The sequence below is a fragment of the Mercenaria mercenaria genome, chromosome 9, assembly GCF_021730395.1.
Source record: "Mercenaria mercenaria strain notata chromosome 9, MADL_Memer_1, whole genome shotgun sequence".
Taxonomy (NCBI): domain Eukaryota; kingdom Metazoa; phylum Mollusca; class Bivalvia; order Venerida; family Veneridae; genus Mercenaria; species Mercenaria mercenaria.
This window is the reverse complement of record NC_069369.1, coordinates 29,614,729-29,636,377: the sequence shown is the minus strand read 5'-3', so window position 1 is coordinate 29,636,377 and position 21,649 is coordinate 29,614,729. Positions and strand designations below refer to the sequence as shown.

At 36.3% G+C, this 21,649-nt stretch overlaps 1 protein-coding gene across 3 annotated transcripts in view; it reads left to right on the top strand.

Moving 5' to 3' along the window:
* The window catches only part of LOC123546814 (nuclear hormone receptor HR96-like), a 137,400-nt gene that overhangs the window by 47,454 nt on the left and 68,297 nt on the right, over positions 1 to 21,649 (top strand). For all 3 annotated transcript variants that reach the window (XM_045333390.2, XM_045333389.2, XM_045333388.2), the window contains one exon: positions 9,211 to 9,338. In XM_045333390.2, the coding sequence (XP_045189325.1) occupies positions 9,222 to 9,338 (117 nt within the window). In that variant the 5' untranslated portion in view covers positions 9,211 to 9,221. The remainder of the gene's footprint in view (positions 1 to 9,210; positions 9,339 to 21,649) is intronic.

Here is a 21,649-nt window from a genome sequence, read left to right as displayed (position 1 = left end):
AGGTATTTTTAAGTTGTTCGAAAGTACTGAAAATTGACTCCCCGTTAGCAACAAAAAAGAAAAAGAAAGAAGTCCATGCACATACATTTCAATGGGATGACCCTTGCGCGTGACCACTGACTATTGCACTGCCACATGTGAATTCGTTTTCAAGTTTAGCCGGTACTTTCATTTTTTTACTTCCGGGAAAAGTGAAGGTTCTGACGATTTCTGTTGTCAAAACATACGAAAGCCTTGGCGAAAATGCCGAAAAGTGGCTGCCATCGTAAGGAAATACCGCCCTTAAATCATTTCGACAACTTGTTTGTCAAGAAACAAGACTACCTGTGAATTTATATGCCAGTTTTCAGAATATTTTGGAAGAAATGTTCCTTTAAAATAACTTAAATTTTTATCTAAATTGGCAACTTTGAGCTGTGAATCTCAAGTGAGCAATTCAAAGCCAGCATGGTCCTCTTGTCTGTTTTTTACCACTGGAAAAGGTACTATAATTACAGTTGATGGTCAAATCATTGATTGGACAATACGTCATACGTTTTTATGACTCTGCATAATAGTAACATACAAATTTAATGATAGGTCTTGTTCTGTTACCGGGGGCACTTGCACTTTAGCGGTCCCTACAATAATAGTAGTTTTAGAATGTGTTAAAGCGGTAACTTTATTTTTAGATGAATATGTTTATGGGCTGTTGCTCCCACACACCCCGCTTTCCCCCCACACACGCCATCTTGCTGCGCATGCATGTTTCCTCAGTAAAAAAGAGCAAATAAATCATTTTTTTAGTTTCCTTCACAAGTGCAAGGAAAAATACATTTTGGCCTAAACCAAGCAATTTTATGCCAAGGAAATTATTTTGTCAGTAGTATGGAATAGGTCTACTTTACAGGATATATTTTTCCTCAACCTCCGCATACACCCACTAGTGCAATGATTCATTCCTAGATTGAAATGTACTTTAGTGGTAACAGGAAGTGAAAGCTGCACTTTAAAGTGCTCTTCGTAGAACAATTGATAACAAAGTCACGCAGGTTTTTACTTTACTTCACCTAATAAGCTCACCAAAATTCGTCACCATTACGGGAACAGTTTTTACATTACTTCATGTAAAAAGCTTACCAAATCTGTGAGTCCCCATTATTTCATGGGTGCTTCAAGCTATTTTTTGAAGGTATAGCGAGAATGCTGTTAGAACTTTTCTTAGAGACTGAATATTTGGCTAAGGGCAATAAATTTGTCTGGAAAACTGATGACAGTTATAATTGGTGTCTTCATAATTTCTCAAAATCACAAACTTACTCATTTCTAGAATTCCATATAAGGCCTTAAAAAAAATTCTTTGTTTCCGGTAACATGCTCAAAAAAATTAGGGTAGGTAGGTCAGAAAAACTTTTATTTTTTTATTTTTTTTTTTTATTAAGGGAGACTTTTCAGAAATTATTTTTGTGTCAAAAATTGAATACAAACAAGGGGTTTATAATGCCTTTAGAGCATCAGTAAGTTGATTTCTAACATCATTGAGCATGTTTAAAGCATAAAAAGTGCAGTTTTGCAACTTTCTGTCAAAAAGTTGAAAAACAATTTCTCCAAGGCCATAAAAACATTTAGGGTGGGGCCAAAAATTTAGGGTAGGTCGGGATACCGGAAACGAACAATTTTTTTTTTTACGCCTTATGTGAAAATGGGAAATAGGACATCATGCATTTCACAAATTAAATATGAAATTCTGAATAGAAGGCAGAGGGCTATAGATTTGGTGTTTTCCGTCGGCTGTTTTTGCCTGTGCATCCATCCGTTCGAAATTGAAAATGCTTATAATTAAAAAATTCTTCAGCTAGAATCACCAGACCTCACATTATTATTATTTACCACATGACCTTTGTTCAAATATTCTATTATCCCCCTTGACCCAGTAAAAGCTGAGTATTACGGCTTTATTTGGTAAAAACTAAGGAATTTTGACTGTATAGCTAAGTAACTTTTCTATGGGTCTTCATGAAACTTTATACAAATGTAGATCACTATAGGATGGTGGTGCATGTGCACTTTCTCATGATCACATCAGTAGCATCACAGTTATTGGGGGGAGACATATTGTTTTTGCCCTGTGTGTCTGTCCGTCCATCACACTTCATTTCAGATCAATAACTGGAGAACCATTTGACCTAGAACCTTCAAACTTCACAGGATGGTAAGGCTTATGAAGTAGACGACCCCAATTGGTTTTGGGGTCACTCAATCAAAGGTCAAGGTCATAAGGGCTTGAACATGAAAAACCATTTCCGACCAATAACTTGAGAACCACTTGACCCAGAATGTTGAAACTTCATAGGATGATTAGTCTTGCAGAGTAGATGACTTCTTATCTGAATGACCGGTACCAAACAGTCTCAGTAAATGGCAAACTATCTACTCTAGTCCATACGAAATACAGTGTACCACAAGGATCAGTGTCCTAGGACCGAAAAACTACATCATGTACACAAAACCTGTTGGTTCAATCTGCAGAAGCCATGGACTGAATCATCACTTTTATGCCGATGACTCACAACTATAATCGTTTAATCCAAAAAATATTTCCCACCAACACGAAGCCCTATCTCAGATTGAAATCTATGTCAGCGACATACCGTAGTCTCTTGGATGCATCAGAACATGCTGAAGCTCAATACTGACAAAACTGAGGTCATTTTGTTTCACACAAATCACACAAAAATACCCAAAGATAATTATCTGCGTGAAAGTAGGACCCTCTCAGATTAAGCCATCAATTTGTGTGAAGAATCTCGGTGCTAGAATGGATTCAAACATGGTCATGACACAGCATGTTAACACTCTGTGTAGAGCTAGTTACGCACAACTTCGGCAAATTGGCCACATCAGGCAGTACATCACAGCTGATGCTACCAAGTCTCTTGTGAACTCTCTGGTTACGTCGAAAGCAGACTACTGTAACTGGCTGCTGTATGGAATTTCCAAAGACTCACTGCAAAAACTTTAACGTGTACAAAAAACAGCGGCCCGCATCATAACCAGGATGCAAACACCGGTGACCATGCCGGTCTTGAAGGAGTTGCATTGGCTTCCGGTTCAGCACCGCATTGAGTTCAAAATCTTGACACTTACATACAAAGCCATGCACAATGAATCTCCTAAGTACATTGTCGATATGCTGGACATGTACAAGCCTCATAGATACTTAAGGTCGGCAAATGGCCCGGTGTCTTTTGTTGTACTGAGGAGTTGAACTGTAAAGTATGGTGACAGAAGTTTCAAGCATGCAGCTCCAAAGCTTTGGAATGCCCTCACAGCAAGCATCAGAGATTCAAGCTCACTGTCCGCATTTAAAACATCTTTGAAAACGCATCTCTTTCACATATGTTATAAATAAATAACAAAATCTGAAATACTGTTGAAAATGGCGTTAAACCAAATCACATTCACATACGTTATAAATAAATAACAAAATCTGAAATACTGTTGAAAATGGCGTTAAACCAAAAACCATGAAAGGTTTGTTTCGTGTTTAGAAAGGGATTGGTCTCGTAATGTAATTTAATGTTGAACATAATTTATGGATGATCTTGTTTTAATTACTATTCATTTTAATCTTTTACCAATATATTTTCATGTATGTATGTGTTCTTTATGTTTTTGTAAAGCACTTTTGAACGTACATATTTTATATGAAAAAAGTGCTATATAAGTTAGGTATAATAATGATAATAATAATAATTATAATGACCCCTATTGATTTTGGCCTAGAACCTTCAAACTTCATTTGATGATAGGGCTTACAAAATAGATGACCCCTATTATTTTTGGTGTTACTCGATCAAAGTTCAAGGTCATAGGGGCCCGAACATGGAAAACATTTTCTGATCAATAACTTGAGAACCATTTGACCTAGAACCTTCAAACTTCATTGGGTGATAGGGCTTACAAAGTAGATGACCCGTATTATTTTGGGGGTTACTCGATCAAAGGTCGAGGTCACAGGGACCTGAACATGGAAAACCGTTTCTGATCAATAACTTGAGAACCATTTGACCCAGAACCTACAAACTTGATAGGGTGATAGGACTTACAGAGTGGATGATCCCTATTGATTTTGGGGTCACTTGAGCAAAGGTCAAGGTTAAAGGGCCTGAACATGGAAAACTATTTCTGGTCAATAACATGAGAACCACTTGGCCCAGAATGTTGAAACTACATACTAGGATGATTGGACATGCAGAGTAGATGACCCCTATTGATTTTGGGGTCTTTCGATCAAAGGCCTAGGTCACGGGGGCCAGAACATGGAAAACCATTTTCAATCCATAACTTGAGAACACTAGACCCAGAATGTTGAAGCTTCTTTGGATGATTGGACATGCTGAGTAGATTATCCTTATTGACTTTTGCCTATTAATTACTACATTACTGAGTCTTTACAATGAGTAGTTTGGTGTAAATCTGCCTTATAGTGTAAGAGGAGTTGCATGGACAAAGATTGTGACATACAGACAGAATGACTGACAGTCAGCACAAACTCAATATATCTCCCATTACTGGGTTGGAGACATATTTAATTAAGTTGTTGACTATAAATTTATACCATGTTTGATTGAGACCTAGCTACATTTCACATGATGCTCATAATAAAATTTTGTGTGCATGGTCACACCCTTAATTATTTAGTGAGCCAAGTCCGCTTAGTTATTCTTTAGTTCTGTTTTAGTCAGTACTTAATGTGAAATGGTCACCAAAACCAGATGATGTCCAGTGAATTTGATAAATTTACTGGAGTATATAATGGTCTACAGAAATTTTAGCAATTTACAGTTTCCATGCTTGTTGTAAATGACACAGACATACTCTGTCAAGTCTAGACCCATGGTGTGAAAACACTATCATTGACTCCGTGTGTCCAAGAAGATGGTGTGAAATATTATTAGTACTTTTTTCCAGTTCACAACTGCTCCTTGTTATGTCTCCAACCCAGTAATAGACCTTTATCACGGACACGGACATGGAAATGTAAATGTAAACTTACTCTGTACAGCGGTCAAATTTGAGGGGTTTTCTCAAACATATTATTGGAATCATGGTAACCTATTGTACTTAGTGGGTATCGAGAATATGTATAATTATAATTACAGCGCATCGTCTTTTAAATTGTGTAGAGGTACAGTTTAATCCTGTAAAGTTGCATGCTGTACATACTTACAAAAACAGTGATCTTTGACGTATTTGTAACTGTTTGGGAATGGATGGGGTGCTCTCAGTCTGACTAAAGTACTTGATCTTCTAAACGAAGATCTGAGAACGACCCATTCACATTCGTCTTCTGTATATTTTGGATTTCCAAGATTGCTATTTTATTTTCGCAAATCTATTTTGTTTGAACCAATCAGACAACTTGTTCGAAAGTCAAAGAGTAAGAAAAAATTGCAGTTAAACCAGGGCTCGAACCCGGGACCTCTCGCTTACAGAGCAAGAGCGCTACCGACAGAGCTAACCGGCTATCTGACATTTTTCTACATAAAAATAGTTAATATCAAATACCAAGGCTTTTTAAAGCTTGCAGAATGTTGTAAGTTAACTTTTAATTGGCTAGCGGAAGGGTTTTCAGAACGAGGCCATCAATAGGTCGTTGTCAGATCCTATGCGTAGCGTAATAGGAGATGTACTTTAGTCAGATTGGGGTGCTCTAAAACAACTAAAAGATACACAAGGAATTACAAAAGAAAGGAATATGAATAGAAATTACAAAGATAACTGACGGTCGGTGTAGGAGTGTAATTAGGTGGTTTAACGATATGGGTGTTTGGGACAATACTTAAAAAATAGAACAACATAAAACTTATTTGTTTGTTGTCTCATGTTTTGGTAGTCAGGGTGTAAGAGTCAGAGGGATGGAGGAAGATAGATATTTAGAAACAATATCAGCTATAACATGGCCTGTAAAACGGAAGTTAAGTTTTGCAATATATTCCACTCCGGTTGGTAAAATATTGGTATTTCACAGAAACAGTACCTATTTATTTCAGAAGCTTACGTTATTATAAAATAAATAATGTGGTTTAATGTTTGTTCTTACTTGCCTATTTGCACTTTGAGATACGAGATGAAGCCATTGCCAGTTGTACAGGCGTAAAGAGTTGGAGCATATCAGAAATTTATCCTTTAACAAGACCAGTCCTTAAGAAATGATGCTTTTTTATTATAGTGATTGTAGTAAGAAGGCATTGAGAAGGTTGACTTAAACATTGAACCAACACTTTTACAAAATATAAGGTTTAATGATTATAGGGGCAGTTACTAGAAAAATTTAGAAGATGGCCAACTTTGACCCGAGAGCAAAGAGCAAAACCGACACAGACGTCGGTGTGAATACATATTATAGAAATCCTTATTCGCTTAAATTGATTGAGCTTAATTACAGTAAATGACAACGAGATGTTATGAAAAAAAACTTTGTTTATACGCAGCTTTCTAATATAGAAAGGCTTGGATATAAATGGGGAAGCTGCTTGTTTGTTACTGAAAATAGAAAAATGGTTTTCGGTCAAGAGTTTAGAATGACATATTATCACCAAACATGAGAAATAACATAGTTAAAAAAACACCAGCTTGCAATTACATTAGAGCTGTTGGATCAAAGTTCAAAGTTGCTGTATCTAAATTAATAGATAATGTTCTGCAATAAACTATACTTATTTGAGTGAAAAGACCTAGTAAATGGTCTGTTTGAGTTGAGGTCAGAATTGTTTTACCTATACAAAAAAAAAACCAAACACCTACCAATGAATTTAGTTCAAAATGTATTTACTGCCACTACGATGAACGCGTTGCTTGCCGATAGGCTGTCAAAATAATTCTCAAAAATTTCAAAAGTAAAACATGTTATTTTATCAAATGGCAGACAATAAATAAAAGTACAGGTATGTGACGTTTGATTAAACTGAACATGGTATTTTTTTCATCTGATGTATATGTAGATATAATGTGTTCGTCTGAGTTCTCCTTGTGGATAAGATTTATTCGCAGCAGAGGACAGCACTACCAAGAATTATAAAGATATGTTGTGCCTTGATAATTATAATTACGCGAAAAGCTTTATTATATTAATATTTAAAAAAAAAACGAACTCCTGTGGTTACATTTTTTGAGAAAACCCCCAGATATTGACCATAGTACATAGTACGATTACATTGTCCGTGTCCGTTATAAAGGTCTAATGGGAGATATATTGATTTTGTGCTGTCTGTCAGTCATTCTGTCTGTATGTCACAATCTTTGTCCACGCAACTCCTCTTACACTGTAAGGCAGATTTACACCAAACTTCTCATTGTAAAGACTTAGTAATGTTGTGCATATCTGCGGCATGTTCCGTGTCATCATTTTCAGTGAAGTCATGGCCCTTGATTGGTCAAATTGTTTGATATTTAATTGGCTGCTTCTCTGATATTATCACAAGGATTTTCATCAAACCTTAGTGGTCCCTCAGTGACCAGTGTGAAGCAGTTTTGTGCTTATTACAGACATGTTCCAATTCAGTGATATTCAGTGGAGTTATGGTCCTTGCTTTATAGTATTTTTCCTGGGTCATGCAATTGCTCCGAGGAATTACTAAAAACTTTATAAAAGTGATCAGTGCCAAGCTTAGTTGTGCATGTCACGTGCATATTCATGTTCAGTATGATTTTGTTCAAATTTATTGCCCTTTATTGTCAAATCTTTTGATGTTTAAGCCTTCTCTTACACCATTGGGCAGATTTCCACCAAACCATGCAGGAGTTTTCAGTGCCTGTCTGTCTGTCTGTCTGTCTGTATATAGCATCAGTTGTTTACCCTATTTAGATGTTGTGTAGAGCATGCAAACCAGGTATATAGGGTCAGTACCAAGCTCACACAAGGGAGTTCAAAGGTCCAGTAGCTTAACCCTTACCCTGCTAAATTTCTATAATGAACTTGTCCATCTTTCAGTTTGGACAGTACCATTAATTGTTAAAAGGGGTGCATACCAGAAAGTTACTGACTGAAATTATTGTAACACTGCAGTGCTGCGATTTTGTTTATGAGATTGCACTTATAAATTAAATATTTTGTATTTTATTTAAGATTAATATGTTTAATATTAACAAAGTTTTTAAAGGAAGCTGTGCTTTTAGGAAGAAAACATTGTGGTTACAGATTAGTCATAAAATGTTATATCTCATAATAATTATTAGCATGCAGATTGAAATTATTGATACGGGAAAGTACTTTTTTGCTGCACTGGTGCTATTCTCCCATCCTTAATGTTTTTAATGTGTTCAAAGTGAGCTGTTGTTATTGCCCTTTGTCTATCATCAGGTGTTGTGTGTCATCTGTTGTCAACCACTTCACAGGACACAATTTAAGTACTCCTGATACCATGTTTTCCACAGGGTCTTCATAAAATCTGGTCAAAATGGTAAATGTTGCCCATAATGAGTTGACATGATACAGTCCTTTAGCTCCAGGGTCAGGGTCATAGAGGTCAAATGTTACAGGATCTTTTTCATGTCAGGTCAATAACTCTGCCATCCCACAAGGGATTTTGAAATTACTAAGCACAGAATGTTTTCCATATGACCTAAAGTTGTGTCCATGCAACCTTGAACCCAAAAGAATAGATAAATAAAAATGCTGGTAGTGTGTTTGCCACTGCCTACCTGTCTGATATTTGGGACACCTTTGGTCTTTTCCACTGCAAACAGTTGAATAGTTGTTGTATGACCCACTGCCCATTCTTGTATATAAGGTGTACTCACTTACAAGACGCACACCAACATCAGACATGCAATCTGGGGTCTTTTACACTGACCATCTTATAAGACGCGGTCATATTTTGACATCAGCTATGTCAAAAATTTTTAGAAATGCATTATTTTCTCCTCTGTGTTTTGTAAAAATAAAAACAAAAAATGGAACTGTACACAAGCTTTTCTCAAAGATTGGAAAGTTGTCTAAAGTTAATTTGTGTATAATACAGTCATCACCAGCATAAGGATGGTTTCAAGAGTTAAAGAAAGTACATATGAGCCGTGCCATGAGAAAACCAACATAGTGGCTTTGCGACCAGCATGGATCCTGACCAGACTGCGCAGATGCTGTTCACTTTCAAAGCCTATTGCAATTAAAGAAACTGTAATAATTACAGTTACAAAATACAGTTACTTGTTTCTATTTTATTGCAGCAGTGATCAAGATGAGTGACTATCCACCTCAGATGTCCTCAGGGATGGATTCTAAACTATGGGCATCATACAATAATTGTTCTCCAGTGCAGTCAAATGAACCTACCTCCAGTACACCAGACAATCTAGTAAGTACTAGTGTAATCATAGAGGTTTAAAGTTAACTATTTCTACATGTATAGATGCTTCTTCCATTTCTGCACCTAGGAATGACCATTTCTGCACCTAGGAATGACCATTTTCAGCACCTAGGACGACCATTTTCACACCTAGGAATGACCATTTCTGCACCTAGGAATGACCATTTCTGCACCTAGGAATGACCATTTCAGCACCTAGGACAACCATTTTCACACCTAGGAATGACTATTTCTGCACCTAGGAATGGCCATTTCTGCCCTAGGAATGACCATTTCTGCACCTAGGAATGACCATTTCAGCACCTAGGACAACCATTTTCACACCTAGGAATGACTATTTCTGCACCTAGGAATGGCCATTTCTGCCCCCATGGATGACCTTTTCACACCTAGGAATGACCATTTCTGCACCTGGGAATGACCATTTCTGCACCTAGAGATGACCATTGCCCACACCTAGGGATGTCTATTGAGGCAAAATGTTGGTAATATGAAGTATAATACCCCAGTGATAAATTATGATAACAGATTTAAATGAAACAGGGAATTATCCCACAATTTTGTAACTGACTAAAATTGGACCGCTGAAATCGTAAGTTTCTTGATCTTGAAATAATTTTTGCTTCTTTCAATTTTCTTATTGATTCTGATTATAAAGGAATAAGTTCTAAATCTAACATTTTTCAGTTGTATGACTCATTCTACGTGTAACCATCATTGACTGCAAACACTCTTGCATTGTAATTATTAGTCCTCTACTGGTGAAACACGGTAGGGAACTATAGGAATGCTTGTCCGTTTGTCCTTCCGAGCAAACTAGAAAACGTTTGTTGGGTACTGAGGACAATAGGTAACTGTAAATTCTGTTAATTTTGTACTGCTTATTGGGTACTTTATAACAATTAAATACCGAATAAAGGTCTGTTTGCAAGAATGTTCGTCAGTCCGTCCGCAAATCTTGATCCTGGAATTACTCCAAAAATATTCAAGCTAGGTTCATAAAACTTGGTATGCGAATAGAGGGCAATATGTAGATTATGCATGAACATGACTTAAGCTTGTAGGTCATAGGTCAAGGTCACTAATGCAGGTGAAGTAAAAATTATTTCAGCTACAGAACATTTATATGCATTGATGGATTTTCTTATAGATCAACTTTATGCATCGAGGCGTGTCTGCACTTTTAGCTCATAACAATACTGCAGTAAACGTCTAGGTAGCAGATACAAGGTTCGCACAGACTTGAAAACTCCTTGAATTTCAAGCTGCTAGATGAAAAGTGCTTGAATTTGCAAAAACCTCCTTAAAACTCCTTGAATTTGTTTCTTGCCTTGAAAACTGCTTGAAAAGTGCTTGATTTTATGATAAAAGTTCTTGAATTTCCTTCTTCAGAAATTTTGGTCAGCTTAATAAAAATAGATCGTAAAAGACGCTTTGACGCATCGCCATGTTTTATGTCTACATAACCTATGTGTACCGTACGATACGGGTTTTAAACAGACTGGGACTAGGAAAATTACGACATGTAAAAATTACGGACACCATTTCCATTACCGATATTGAAGAAAATGTCGTGTATTTTCAACAAAAAGTGGCTTGTATCCTATCCATGGCTGGTCGAGCACGAAAACAAACGGAAAGCCATGTGCAAATATTGTAACAAAGTTATTGACATTAGTTCAATGGGTGAATCGGCGCTGAAATCGCACGTCAAGTCTGAGAAGCACAAGAAAAATGTACCTGATCGAGAGTCACCAACGGCCACTCTTGATGTGTTTACTATTCCACCTTCGCCCCCAGCAGCCAGAGGCACCTAAAACTTGATCTTATATGACATGATAAGTCGCTGTTGATGTAAGAAGTGTTGATCAATTGTTTGCCAGTCATTTTGTGTGTGATAAAGTGTTGATCAATTGCAAATTGGAACTCTATAGAAAAACTTATATCACGTGATAGTCATTTTGGATGTAAGAAGTGTTCACCAATTGTAAGCCAGTCATTTCGTGTATAATAAGTGCTTGTTCAATTTTTTGCTTATCCTTGAAAACATGATAAAAGTCCTTGAAAACTCCTTGAAAACCCCTTGAATTTTTTGTCAGTCTGGCTGTATGAACCCTGAGATAAGTCATGCCTCACTTATTGACGTTGAATTATAGTGCTGCACACAAACGTTCCCCATGATGAGACAGTATGTCAACACATGACCTATGCTTGTCGGTTAAAGGTCAAGGTCACTGTTTAAGGTCAAGTAAAAATTTGTTTCTGCTCCATAACTTTTAATTGCATTGAAGAATTTCTTTATTACTGCACAGAAATGTTCCCCATGACGTGCACATGACCCATGGTTGTCGGTCAAAGGTCAAGTCACTTTTGAAAGTCGAGTGAAATTGTTTCTGCTCCATAACTTTTTATGTGCATTGATGGATTATCCTAGTACTGCACACAAAATGTTTCCCATGATGAGGCAATGTGTCGCGTACATGACCTGTACTTGTAGGTCAGGGCCACTATTGAAATTTAAGTAAAAATAGCTCTTGTTTCTTAGCTCCTAAATGCCTTGAAGCATTTTTAGTCCTAACACTGTTGCCAGCAACCACAAGGAACAAACACTAACAAAGTTTTGCACCAGACTTCTGTATTGCCACTGCAATACTCGGACACTTGTTACATTGTGAGAAAAGAGTAAATATTGCTTCCATGGGTCAAGATACAGATATTTCCAGGAATAGCCCATTTAGATCTATATAATTATATCTAGGGACTTACAAACAAGAAACACTGCCTAGTTATGTCTCCCACCACACAGTGGTGTGGGAGACATATTGATTTACTCCAGTCTGTGTGTGTGTCTGTCTGTCTGTCACAAAGCTTGTCCGCATTCTAAGTCGAACATTTCTCATCCAATCTTCACCAAACTTAAACAAAATGTGCTTGCCAATAACTCCTTGGCCAAGTTCAATAACTAGCCAAATCGACCGGAATTATGGCCCTTGACAAAAAATTACGAAACCATTCATACAAGCCCATCGAGACTCACATGACCAAAAATTACGGAACCATTCATACAAGCCATCGAGATTCACATGACCAAAAATTACTAAACCATTCATACAAGTCAATCTAGACTCACTATATATATATATAAAGACAGACTTACTATTCAGAATGATGATTATAGGCAGTTGTGGGAGACATGCGCTTTTCTCAAAAGCAGCTCTAGTTTCAAAATGAGTGGTAGATTGATACCCCAAGACAAGTAAATTTGCTTTTGTGCTGACAGATGTCACATGTATCAAGCTGGAGCTGGGAACCATTGTAAACAATGGTAAAAGTGAAGGAGATGTGTGTTTCATGTATATTAATAAATTACAAGTAGAGTTACTATGGTTATTAAAGGAACATATGAAATGCTAGTTCTAATAGTCTTCCTTGTGCAATCTAAGTCACATTCAGGGGGGATGGTGGGGGGCCAGGGTTCGTTCCCTGGGTCCTCTACCAGGGCATTAGATTTTCGTCAAACTTGATCTGTAGCGTCACTGTAAGGTTTTTTCCCAAATTTGTTCAAATGAGGATGCTTGGTCCCGTTTAGGAACCACTAGGGCTTTAATAGAGCTAAACATATCTTTAAACAACTTCTAATTATGTGCTTTATGGATCTTCATCAGATTTGTTCTGTAGTATCCTTACGTGGTCCTCTCCCAATCTGCTTCAGATGGGGCAGTTTGGCTCCCTTCAGGGGCTGGAGCTAATAGAGCTAATTCTCTTATAGAGTATAGATGGTGGGTCTGTAGTCTATTTGTATGATCCTCTTTCAAATGGTTTAGCTTGGCTGCTTTTAGGAGCTAAAAATAGAGAAAAAAAACTTCTCGTAAACCCATATATGATCAGATCTTCAGCAAACTTGGTTTATAGCATCCTTGTAAGGTCCTCCCTCTAGTTTATTCAACCAGGCATTCTTTACCCCTTTTAGGGGCCAACAGGAGAAAAAAGAATTCTGCATCTGATGCAATCTAAAAGAGTTATTTTGAAATGACTTTTGTCTGAAAGCAAATAAAAATACAATTTTACTATAAACACAAGATTTTCCTTTCCCATTACATTTCTTCTGAAATCTGTGTCACTTTGATGGTATTAATCAGAAATCATCTTGTGACCTACTTCCTGAGGTGTGATTAAGTCAGAGAATTTCTTTGTCTACTAGCTAACAAGAGCTAGGGGGTTTACAGTGAACAATGCCTACTTAAAAGTACTTGGTTCCTAATAGCACATAATTATGCAATATTCTGTCTTTGAAGAAAATCTGTTTTTAGCATCTGTTACAGATGTTTTATATGACAGTGATGAAAATTTGTTTTTAGCATCTGTTACAGATGTTTTATATGACAGTGATGAAAATTTGTTTTTAGCATCTGTTACAGATGTTTTATATGACAGTGATGAAAATTTGTTTGATTACTTTATGTGCATTTGAGTCCAGTATTAAATTCTTCCCGGATGTTTTCGTCATGTGATTAACACATGCGAGAACTTGAAAACAAAAACACATACGCATTTACAAAACGCAAGAAAAAAATTAGATATGCAAAAAATGAAAGGAGGCATCTGCAAACATGCTATAAAACATCACATGACAAGTGGCTACTGAGTCTATTTTTAGATCATGCATATTCATTATATTTATCTCTATTCTACAGTATCAAATATTCAATTGTGTCGCCCTGCTGTTAATAACATGCATTTCAGAATAGATTTACTTAACCATAGCCTGCTGGCGGCAAGTGATTCTGCCTTTGCGAACAGTGCAGCGTGCAGGCTTATCTATTGGGTCAATAAATTTTCAGTGAACACCCCTTTGAATAGACTGGCATCAGTCGTTAGAGTCATTAAATGTAAAGCACCTGGCCATAAAATCAATCCTCTCTGATACCACTTTCTGAAAAAATTTACAATATTTTTTCTGAGAAAATATCGGTGAATATTATTACAGATTATTTGATCTCAACAGACTTCTTAATTCTACCTTTTGAATAATAAATGGTGCTGACAGACCAGTCCATTTTAGAAATTTAGCAGGGTAAAGGTTAAAGATGTACGAGCACACATTGGCGTAGAGGCTATTTGTAGTGAGTATGCATGAGTCCAAGATGGCAGCGCCCTACTCCTCTGACAGTACTCCCATTGGGGTGTTCCTTGAAAAGCTGTAAATAGCAGGTAAAGGGAGACTAGTTATAATTTACTAGGTATAAAGAAATTGCAGAGTTCTCTCCCTGATTGAAAATGTGAGAGTTAATAAATGTTGCCATTCATATTGATTAATTATTATTAAATGGTTGTTGTTCTTGAAAAATTAAATCAGATGGTTTAAATATCTGGATTTACATGTAATGGAGAACTTAATAACATATTACAGGGATGTAAATTAGTGTAGACCGAATAAGTTAACTGCCTGTAATTAAAAGCAGCACATCTTTCCTTAGCTTTGGTTTGTCTCGGAAATGTGAAAAGTAAATGTCTGTTTTGATGAAACTTAATTTGAAATTACCATATAGGATAAATAAATTGCATGAATTATAGGAAAAATATGCATGATCTTTGTCTGTCTGGTACCATTTTATAGTTCAAAATAAATGTCCCGAGGGCATTGCATTTTGAAAAAAGGGGTATTTATTTAAGTTCCTTAAGTCTTCTATTTTATGTTTAACCCTTAGCCTGCTGGCAGCAAGTTATTCTGCCTTCACGACCAGTGCAGACCAAGATCAGCCTGCACATTGGTGCAGTCTGGTCATGGTCTTCACTGTTCGCTATTCAGTCAGTAAATTTTCAGTAATCATCCCTTCAAATAGTAAATGGTACTGCCCAAATTGAATGACAGACCAGTCCATTTAGAAATTTAGCAGGCTAAAGGTGGACTACAAATTGCCTTTGATAAGTATATGAGAAAACAATTACTGAAAGTAAGATTTTACAAGATAATAATATATTCTTTGTTTATAACAAAAATATGGCAGCCACACTTTAAACAAAGTCATTTTGACTCTATTATTTTAGGGCTCAAAAGCTTAATTTTCTTAAGTGAGCACTATAGATATTAAACAATTACCAAAATAATGCTTAATTAGGAAATGGTACTGGTCTTTCTTAGATTGTCAAAGCAAATTGTACAAAAAGTAACATAATGCCAAATTTAAGTCAGTGGATGTTTGACAAATGAAAAATACTTAACATGATGTCTCCCCATACATACCGAGATTATATTGCTTTATATACTCTTGTCTCTCCTTCTTTCACAAAAATAGTTGCTTTCTAGCCTTTCTATCCTATTATCAACCAAACTTTATATGAAAGTGTAGTAGCTTGTTTTGAATATGTAGCAGCATTCCCCTGTTGAATGAGATATAGCCTCTTAAGGGGCAAGTTTTATTTTTGATTGATAGCACTCATTTAAAAATTCAGAGATGTAGCCTGCACAAGTTGCTTTAGGCCTTTTATTTTTGATCTTTCGGTTTAGGGAACCCCCGCTCAAAAAAACGTGTTTTCAGAAAAAAAATAAAATTGGAAAACCGCTATGACATGAAAGCTTGCAGAAGAAAAAATGCATCGCGTATTCCAAAAAGAAAAAAAAGTCTCTTTCATCGAATATCCATCACGGCGAACGAGTCAAATCAACATTAGCAATTCCTATAATTCTATTTTTAAACTTCATATCTTATGCATGACGTAAACGTCCAATTAAAATTTCCGATATATACTGCGCCCAATCAGCATGCTTGTTACGCAATTTACCGGAAACTTTTAAAAATGGCTGCGCCCAGGCTGTATTATTTCCAAAGTTTTGAAGTAGTTTTAATGAAAATGCAAGAACATTCAAAGTTGCGATGTAGTGCTTTCCTGAAAAAAATGGCCAATTGTCGGTGATATGCAGTCTGTATTTAGTATACAACTACGTTTATGGTAACTGTCGTTCCAATAGCGCAATGCTTATTACGGTTCTATGCACCGCTTAATACGCGAACTTGAAAGCATTTTTTCCCGAAAAATATTATTTAAATACACAATGATGACAGTACTTTTGTTTGATGATATAAACTGGTACAGGGGACATTAAAACTGTGTAATTGTAAGGCCCGGTAAGCAAACGTTAAGCCTGTACAGCTTTTTGGCGTCCGGTAACCTATTTGTTTATAAGTTATGAATTACGTATTTTTAGCTCGACTATTCGAAGAATAGTCTAGCTATTCTACTCACCCTGGCGACGGCGTCGGCGTCACACTTTGGTTAAGTTTTTGCATGCAAGTACATACAGCTATCATTTAAAGGCATATAGCTTTGAAACTTATTTATTCTTTTTCTAGGTCAATTACCAACCTCACTGGGTCAAGTTCCATAACTCTAACATGTATTTTGAGCAAATTATGCCCCCTTTTGGACTTAGAAAATTCTGGTTAAGGTTTTACATGCAAGTTACTATCTCCAAAACTAATGCAGATATTGAATTGAAACTTCACATGTGTCTTTGGGGTTATAAAACTAGCTGATAGCACCAAGTCCCATAACTCTGACCTTCATTTTGGCCAAATTATGCCCCCTTTTGGACTTAGAAAATTCTGGTTAAAGTTTTGCGTGCAAGTACATACAGCTATTACTAAAAGGCATATAGATTGGAAACTTATTTTTTCTTTTTCTAGATCAATTACCTACCTCACTGGGTCAAGTCCCATAACTCTTACATGTATTTTGGCCAAATTATGCCCCCTTTTGGACTTAGAAAACCCTGGTTAAAATTTTACATGCAAGTTACTATGTCCAAAACTAATGCAGATATTAAATTGAAACTTCACATGTGTCCTTGGGGTTATAAAACTAGTTGATAGAATCAAGTCCCATAACTCTGACTTGTATTTTGGGCAAATTAAGCCCCCTTTTGGACTTAGAAAATTCTGGTTAAAGTTTTGCGTGCAAGTACATACAGCTATTACCAAAAGGCATATAGCTTTGAAACTTATTTATTCTTTTCCAAGGTCAATTACAAATCTCACTGGGTCAAGTTCCATAACTCTTAACATGTATTTTGAGCAGATTATGCCCCCTTTTGGACTTAGAAAATTCTGGTTAAAGTTTACATGCAAGTTACTATTTCCAAAACTAATGCAGATATTGAATTGAAACTTAACATGTTTCTTCGGGGTTATAAAACTAGTTGATAGCATCAAGTCCCATAACTCTGATATGCATTTTGGTCAAATTATGTCCCCTTTCAAACTTAAAACTCTTTTGATATTTAACATTTTGGGTAATAATTTCCTGCTTCTGTGACAATATTTCGAATAGTCGAGCTTGGCTGTCTTACGGACAGCTCTTGTTAATGAAATTATTGTACGTTATATATTAACATCAGATTAATGTTGATTATAGATGTAATTACTGTCTTTTCCAATGTAGCTGTGCAGTAGATGTGGCAAGACAAATATTGACTAACAGAATTTTCAAATATCATTGCAAAGATGAACTGTTGTGTTACATTAGGCCTAGTCCTGGCTTCCAGAACTCTAAATGCCACTTTCTAATATTTTGTTTTTTCATAGTTGCGGCTTTTCCAAATCCAGTATATAAACCGCGAGCGCTGAAGTATCTTAAGCTACATTAGGCCTAGTCATAAAATAAATTAACAAATACCAAGAAAACCATATGAGGAAAGGCAAGGCTGCCAGTTAACAGACATAGGCTAGGTGTCAGTTTACCAGATGGCTAGACACTTCCTATTCCTAACACTTAAAAAGATAATTGCTTATTAGGCACAGTGCAGTGTATGTTGTCATATAGCTGTACCCCTAAGTTTCAGACTGGGTCCATAAACAGCCAAGATGCTTTAAAGCTGCTGAGTGTAAAATCATATATCCATGGGTTTAAGATCTGTCAGTGTTGTTCAAATGTGGGGAATATTAGATTCTTCCATCTGTTGTTTTAACAGAAGGTATTAATTTCAGTCAGTGTTTAACATATGACTTCTATGTCTCCAATCATTTAGTTTGTGAGAATATATGCAGTTTTTATGTATAGTACAGTCCTTTCAAGAAAAATGTTACAGCTACCTGCCCAGCTGTATATTAATGTAATTTCACAGAAATACCAAGACAAAATTTTTTCTCAAGCTGCTATGACAAGCCCCAAGGCTCATTTTTAATCAAATATAACCAAGGTCACAGGTATATTTGCAGTAAAAAGCATCAAAAGTGGGAAAGAAGATTATAACATGCAGCCTGTGTAATGTTATGTAGAATTTACCCATATTCCTTTCAAAGGTCCGTTTCCTACGGAAAAAAAAAATCTGATTCTGTTTTTTAATTTAATTTTTTTTCCCTCCTCCTACGACCATGTGTCATCCTGGCGGTTCGTAAACCAAAACACAAAAAAATAATGGCCTTAGACAGTTTATGCCTGCAGCAAAGTTTGAATGACATAATTATGTTCATTAAAGTAAGAAAGAAACTGTGTCTGTTTTTCAGGAACACTTGTAAATAGTTGCAGGTTGTTCCCAACATAAAAAAATAGTTCCACAAAGAATTGAATGCCTCAGGGGATTGGTTCACACACAGCTATTGTAGCAAGTTCTGATTTTGCAGAAAATGCCATTGACACTTCATAATTATATAAATACACACCAAAAGAAGTGAATTTGAAAAGAAGCTGTTCTTGTCATTACTGAATCAGCTAGTGCTTTCACATACATTCAATAATTATTTTTAGTCCAAATGAAAATGTGTAGAACGACAGCATAATTATTATGCCCCCTTTATATTATTGATTTGCTCATTGCTGGTCAGTAGATCATTTGATTTGCAAATGATGTGTCTAACTTCATAGGATGATTGACTGTGGTCAGTAGATGACCCTTAATACTATATTTAGGGACAGTAGATAGAAGGGGAAGGTATTAGTTGTCTTTAAAATGACACAGGCTGTAATGGGGGCTTTTGTCCATCACATTTAATTTCCGATCAGTAACTGGAGAACCATTTGACCTAGAACCTTCAAACTTCATAGGTTGGCAGGGCTCCTGGAGTAGATGACCCCTATTGATTTTTGGGTCGCTCTATGAAAGGTCAAGGTCACAGGGGCCTGAACATGGAAAATCATTTCCAGTCAGTTACTTGACACAAAATGTTGAAACTTCATAAGATGATTGGACATGTAGAGTAGATGACCCCTATTGATTTTGGGTCACTCTGTTAAATGTCAAGGTCACAGCAGACAGAACATGGAAATACATTTCCTTTCTGTAACTTGTGAACCATTTGACTTAGAACCTTCAAGCTTCAAAGGGTGATAGGACTTACAGAGTAGAATAGATGACCCTTATTGTTTTTTGGGTTACTCCATCAAAGGTCAAGATCACAGGGGGCTGAACATAGAAAACTCTTCCCATTCAACAACTTTGGAACCACTTGACCCAGAATGTTGAAACTTATTAAGATGATTGGACATGCAGAGTAAATGACCCCTACTGATTTTGGGGTCACTCGATCAAAGGTCAAGGTCACAGTGGCCTGAAAATGAAAAACCGTTTCCAATTCATAACTTGAGAACTACTTAGGCCCAGAGTGTTGAAACTTAGTGGGATGACTGGACATGCCAAGTAGATGATCCCTATTGCAGCCAACCATCAGTGTCTCTTTGACTTTCGCTGAAGTCCCCCATTGACTTCTTGCCTATACGACTATACATTGGGGGAGACATGCGCTTTTCTGCAAAAGCATCTTCTAGTGAGAAGATGAACTAGTTCATTAAAGAAATTTAGCAGGGTTACAGGGTTAATTGACAATGGCCTATCATTAGAAGGGATCGCAATAAATGAAAGATGAAGTTCACTATTACATTATTTCTGATCAATATATTTCTTCATTATACTTAGGACAGTTGAGTGATTCCTTTTGGAGAAGAGATTATTACACCAAAGAATAAGGTCACTGTGATAAATATGTCACTCTAGATTAGGCAAGGGTCAAGAAGACAGTCACTGTGGTCTTGAGGCTGGAAAATAGTTTCTCATTATTGACTGGAATGCCATAAAAGAGCTAAATCATTTGACTTTTATACTGTGATTGCCTTGTGGGCAGTAGATTAGTCTGGCTACCGACTAGATAATCTTTTTTATTTTAGAAAAAAAAGTAATTCTCTAAAAAATTCTGACTTCATCAGTCTTGGCTCTGATTATCTAGTCTGGTAAACTATGTTTTGAGAAGACAAGGGACATAATTATACAAAATTTGAATAGCCTCAGGAGTTTTCTCCTTTGAACAAAACATACGGTCTGAACACAGACTAGTCAGTAGATAGTCTTTGTAACTTTTGTGGCCATTATGTCAAGGTCATAGTGAGGCAACAGCATACTACATACCAATGTTCCTCAGACAGGCCATCATGTTGAGCATACCAGCTCTTGTTTAATTTGTGTTGTTAAAAGTTATGGTTATGTACATTTCACTGTCTATTTTCCAAAAAGACTTGTTGGATATTGCATATTGAGCCGCACCATGAGAAAACCAACATAGTGCGTTAGCGACCAGCTTGGATGCAGACCAGCCTGCGCATCCACGTCTTTAATTCAGAGAAATTATAAGCATTTGTAAATTTTGAAGAGGAATAGCCCATTTCATAGGAATTTATCGAAATTTTTTGTAAAATCAGATCACATGGAGTCCGTTAAAATTTACATTTTACTGTAGCTCTCTGTTATATTCTAGAAGGAAAGAAAGAAAGAGTTTTACAGCCTTATTTTTTATGTCTGTATTGAACTTTCCTCTGAATCTGCACTGACAGACATGCGTTTCCATGTAAACAAATAACATATGTAGTTTCATAGTTTTGTACTAAAGTACATTCTGAGTGCAGACTTGCATGAAGAAAGCCACAAAGATATCATTGTAATGTATTTACTTGGTAAAAGTGCTTTGGACCTGGAAACACCATTTTTTAATTGCTTTGCTTTTTATCAGCTTACCTCATCACAGCTGATTTTTGATGGAAAAAAAGGTGTTTAATTTCTGCATTTTGTAGGGTTCTGCTATGTAACATTATGTGGTTGAATATAATTTATTTGGGTATATTAGAAAAAAGAAGAGTAAAACATGTGGCTTTAAAGAACATGTTTAACATTAAGATATTTAGATACAGCAGGTGACATATGGAAATCATATTTTATGTAAAAACTGTTTTATCCAGCATATCCATATTTCATTTTATTGCCAAATCAATTTTCCAGTTGAATGACATTAGACCAACCTTAACCAATTACTCCATGG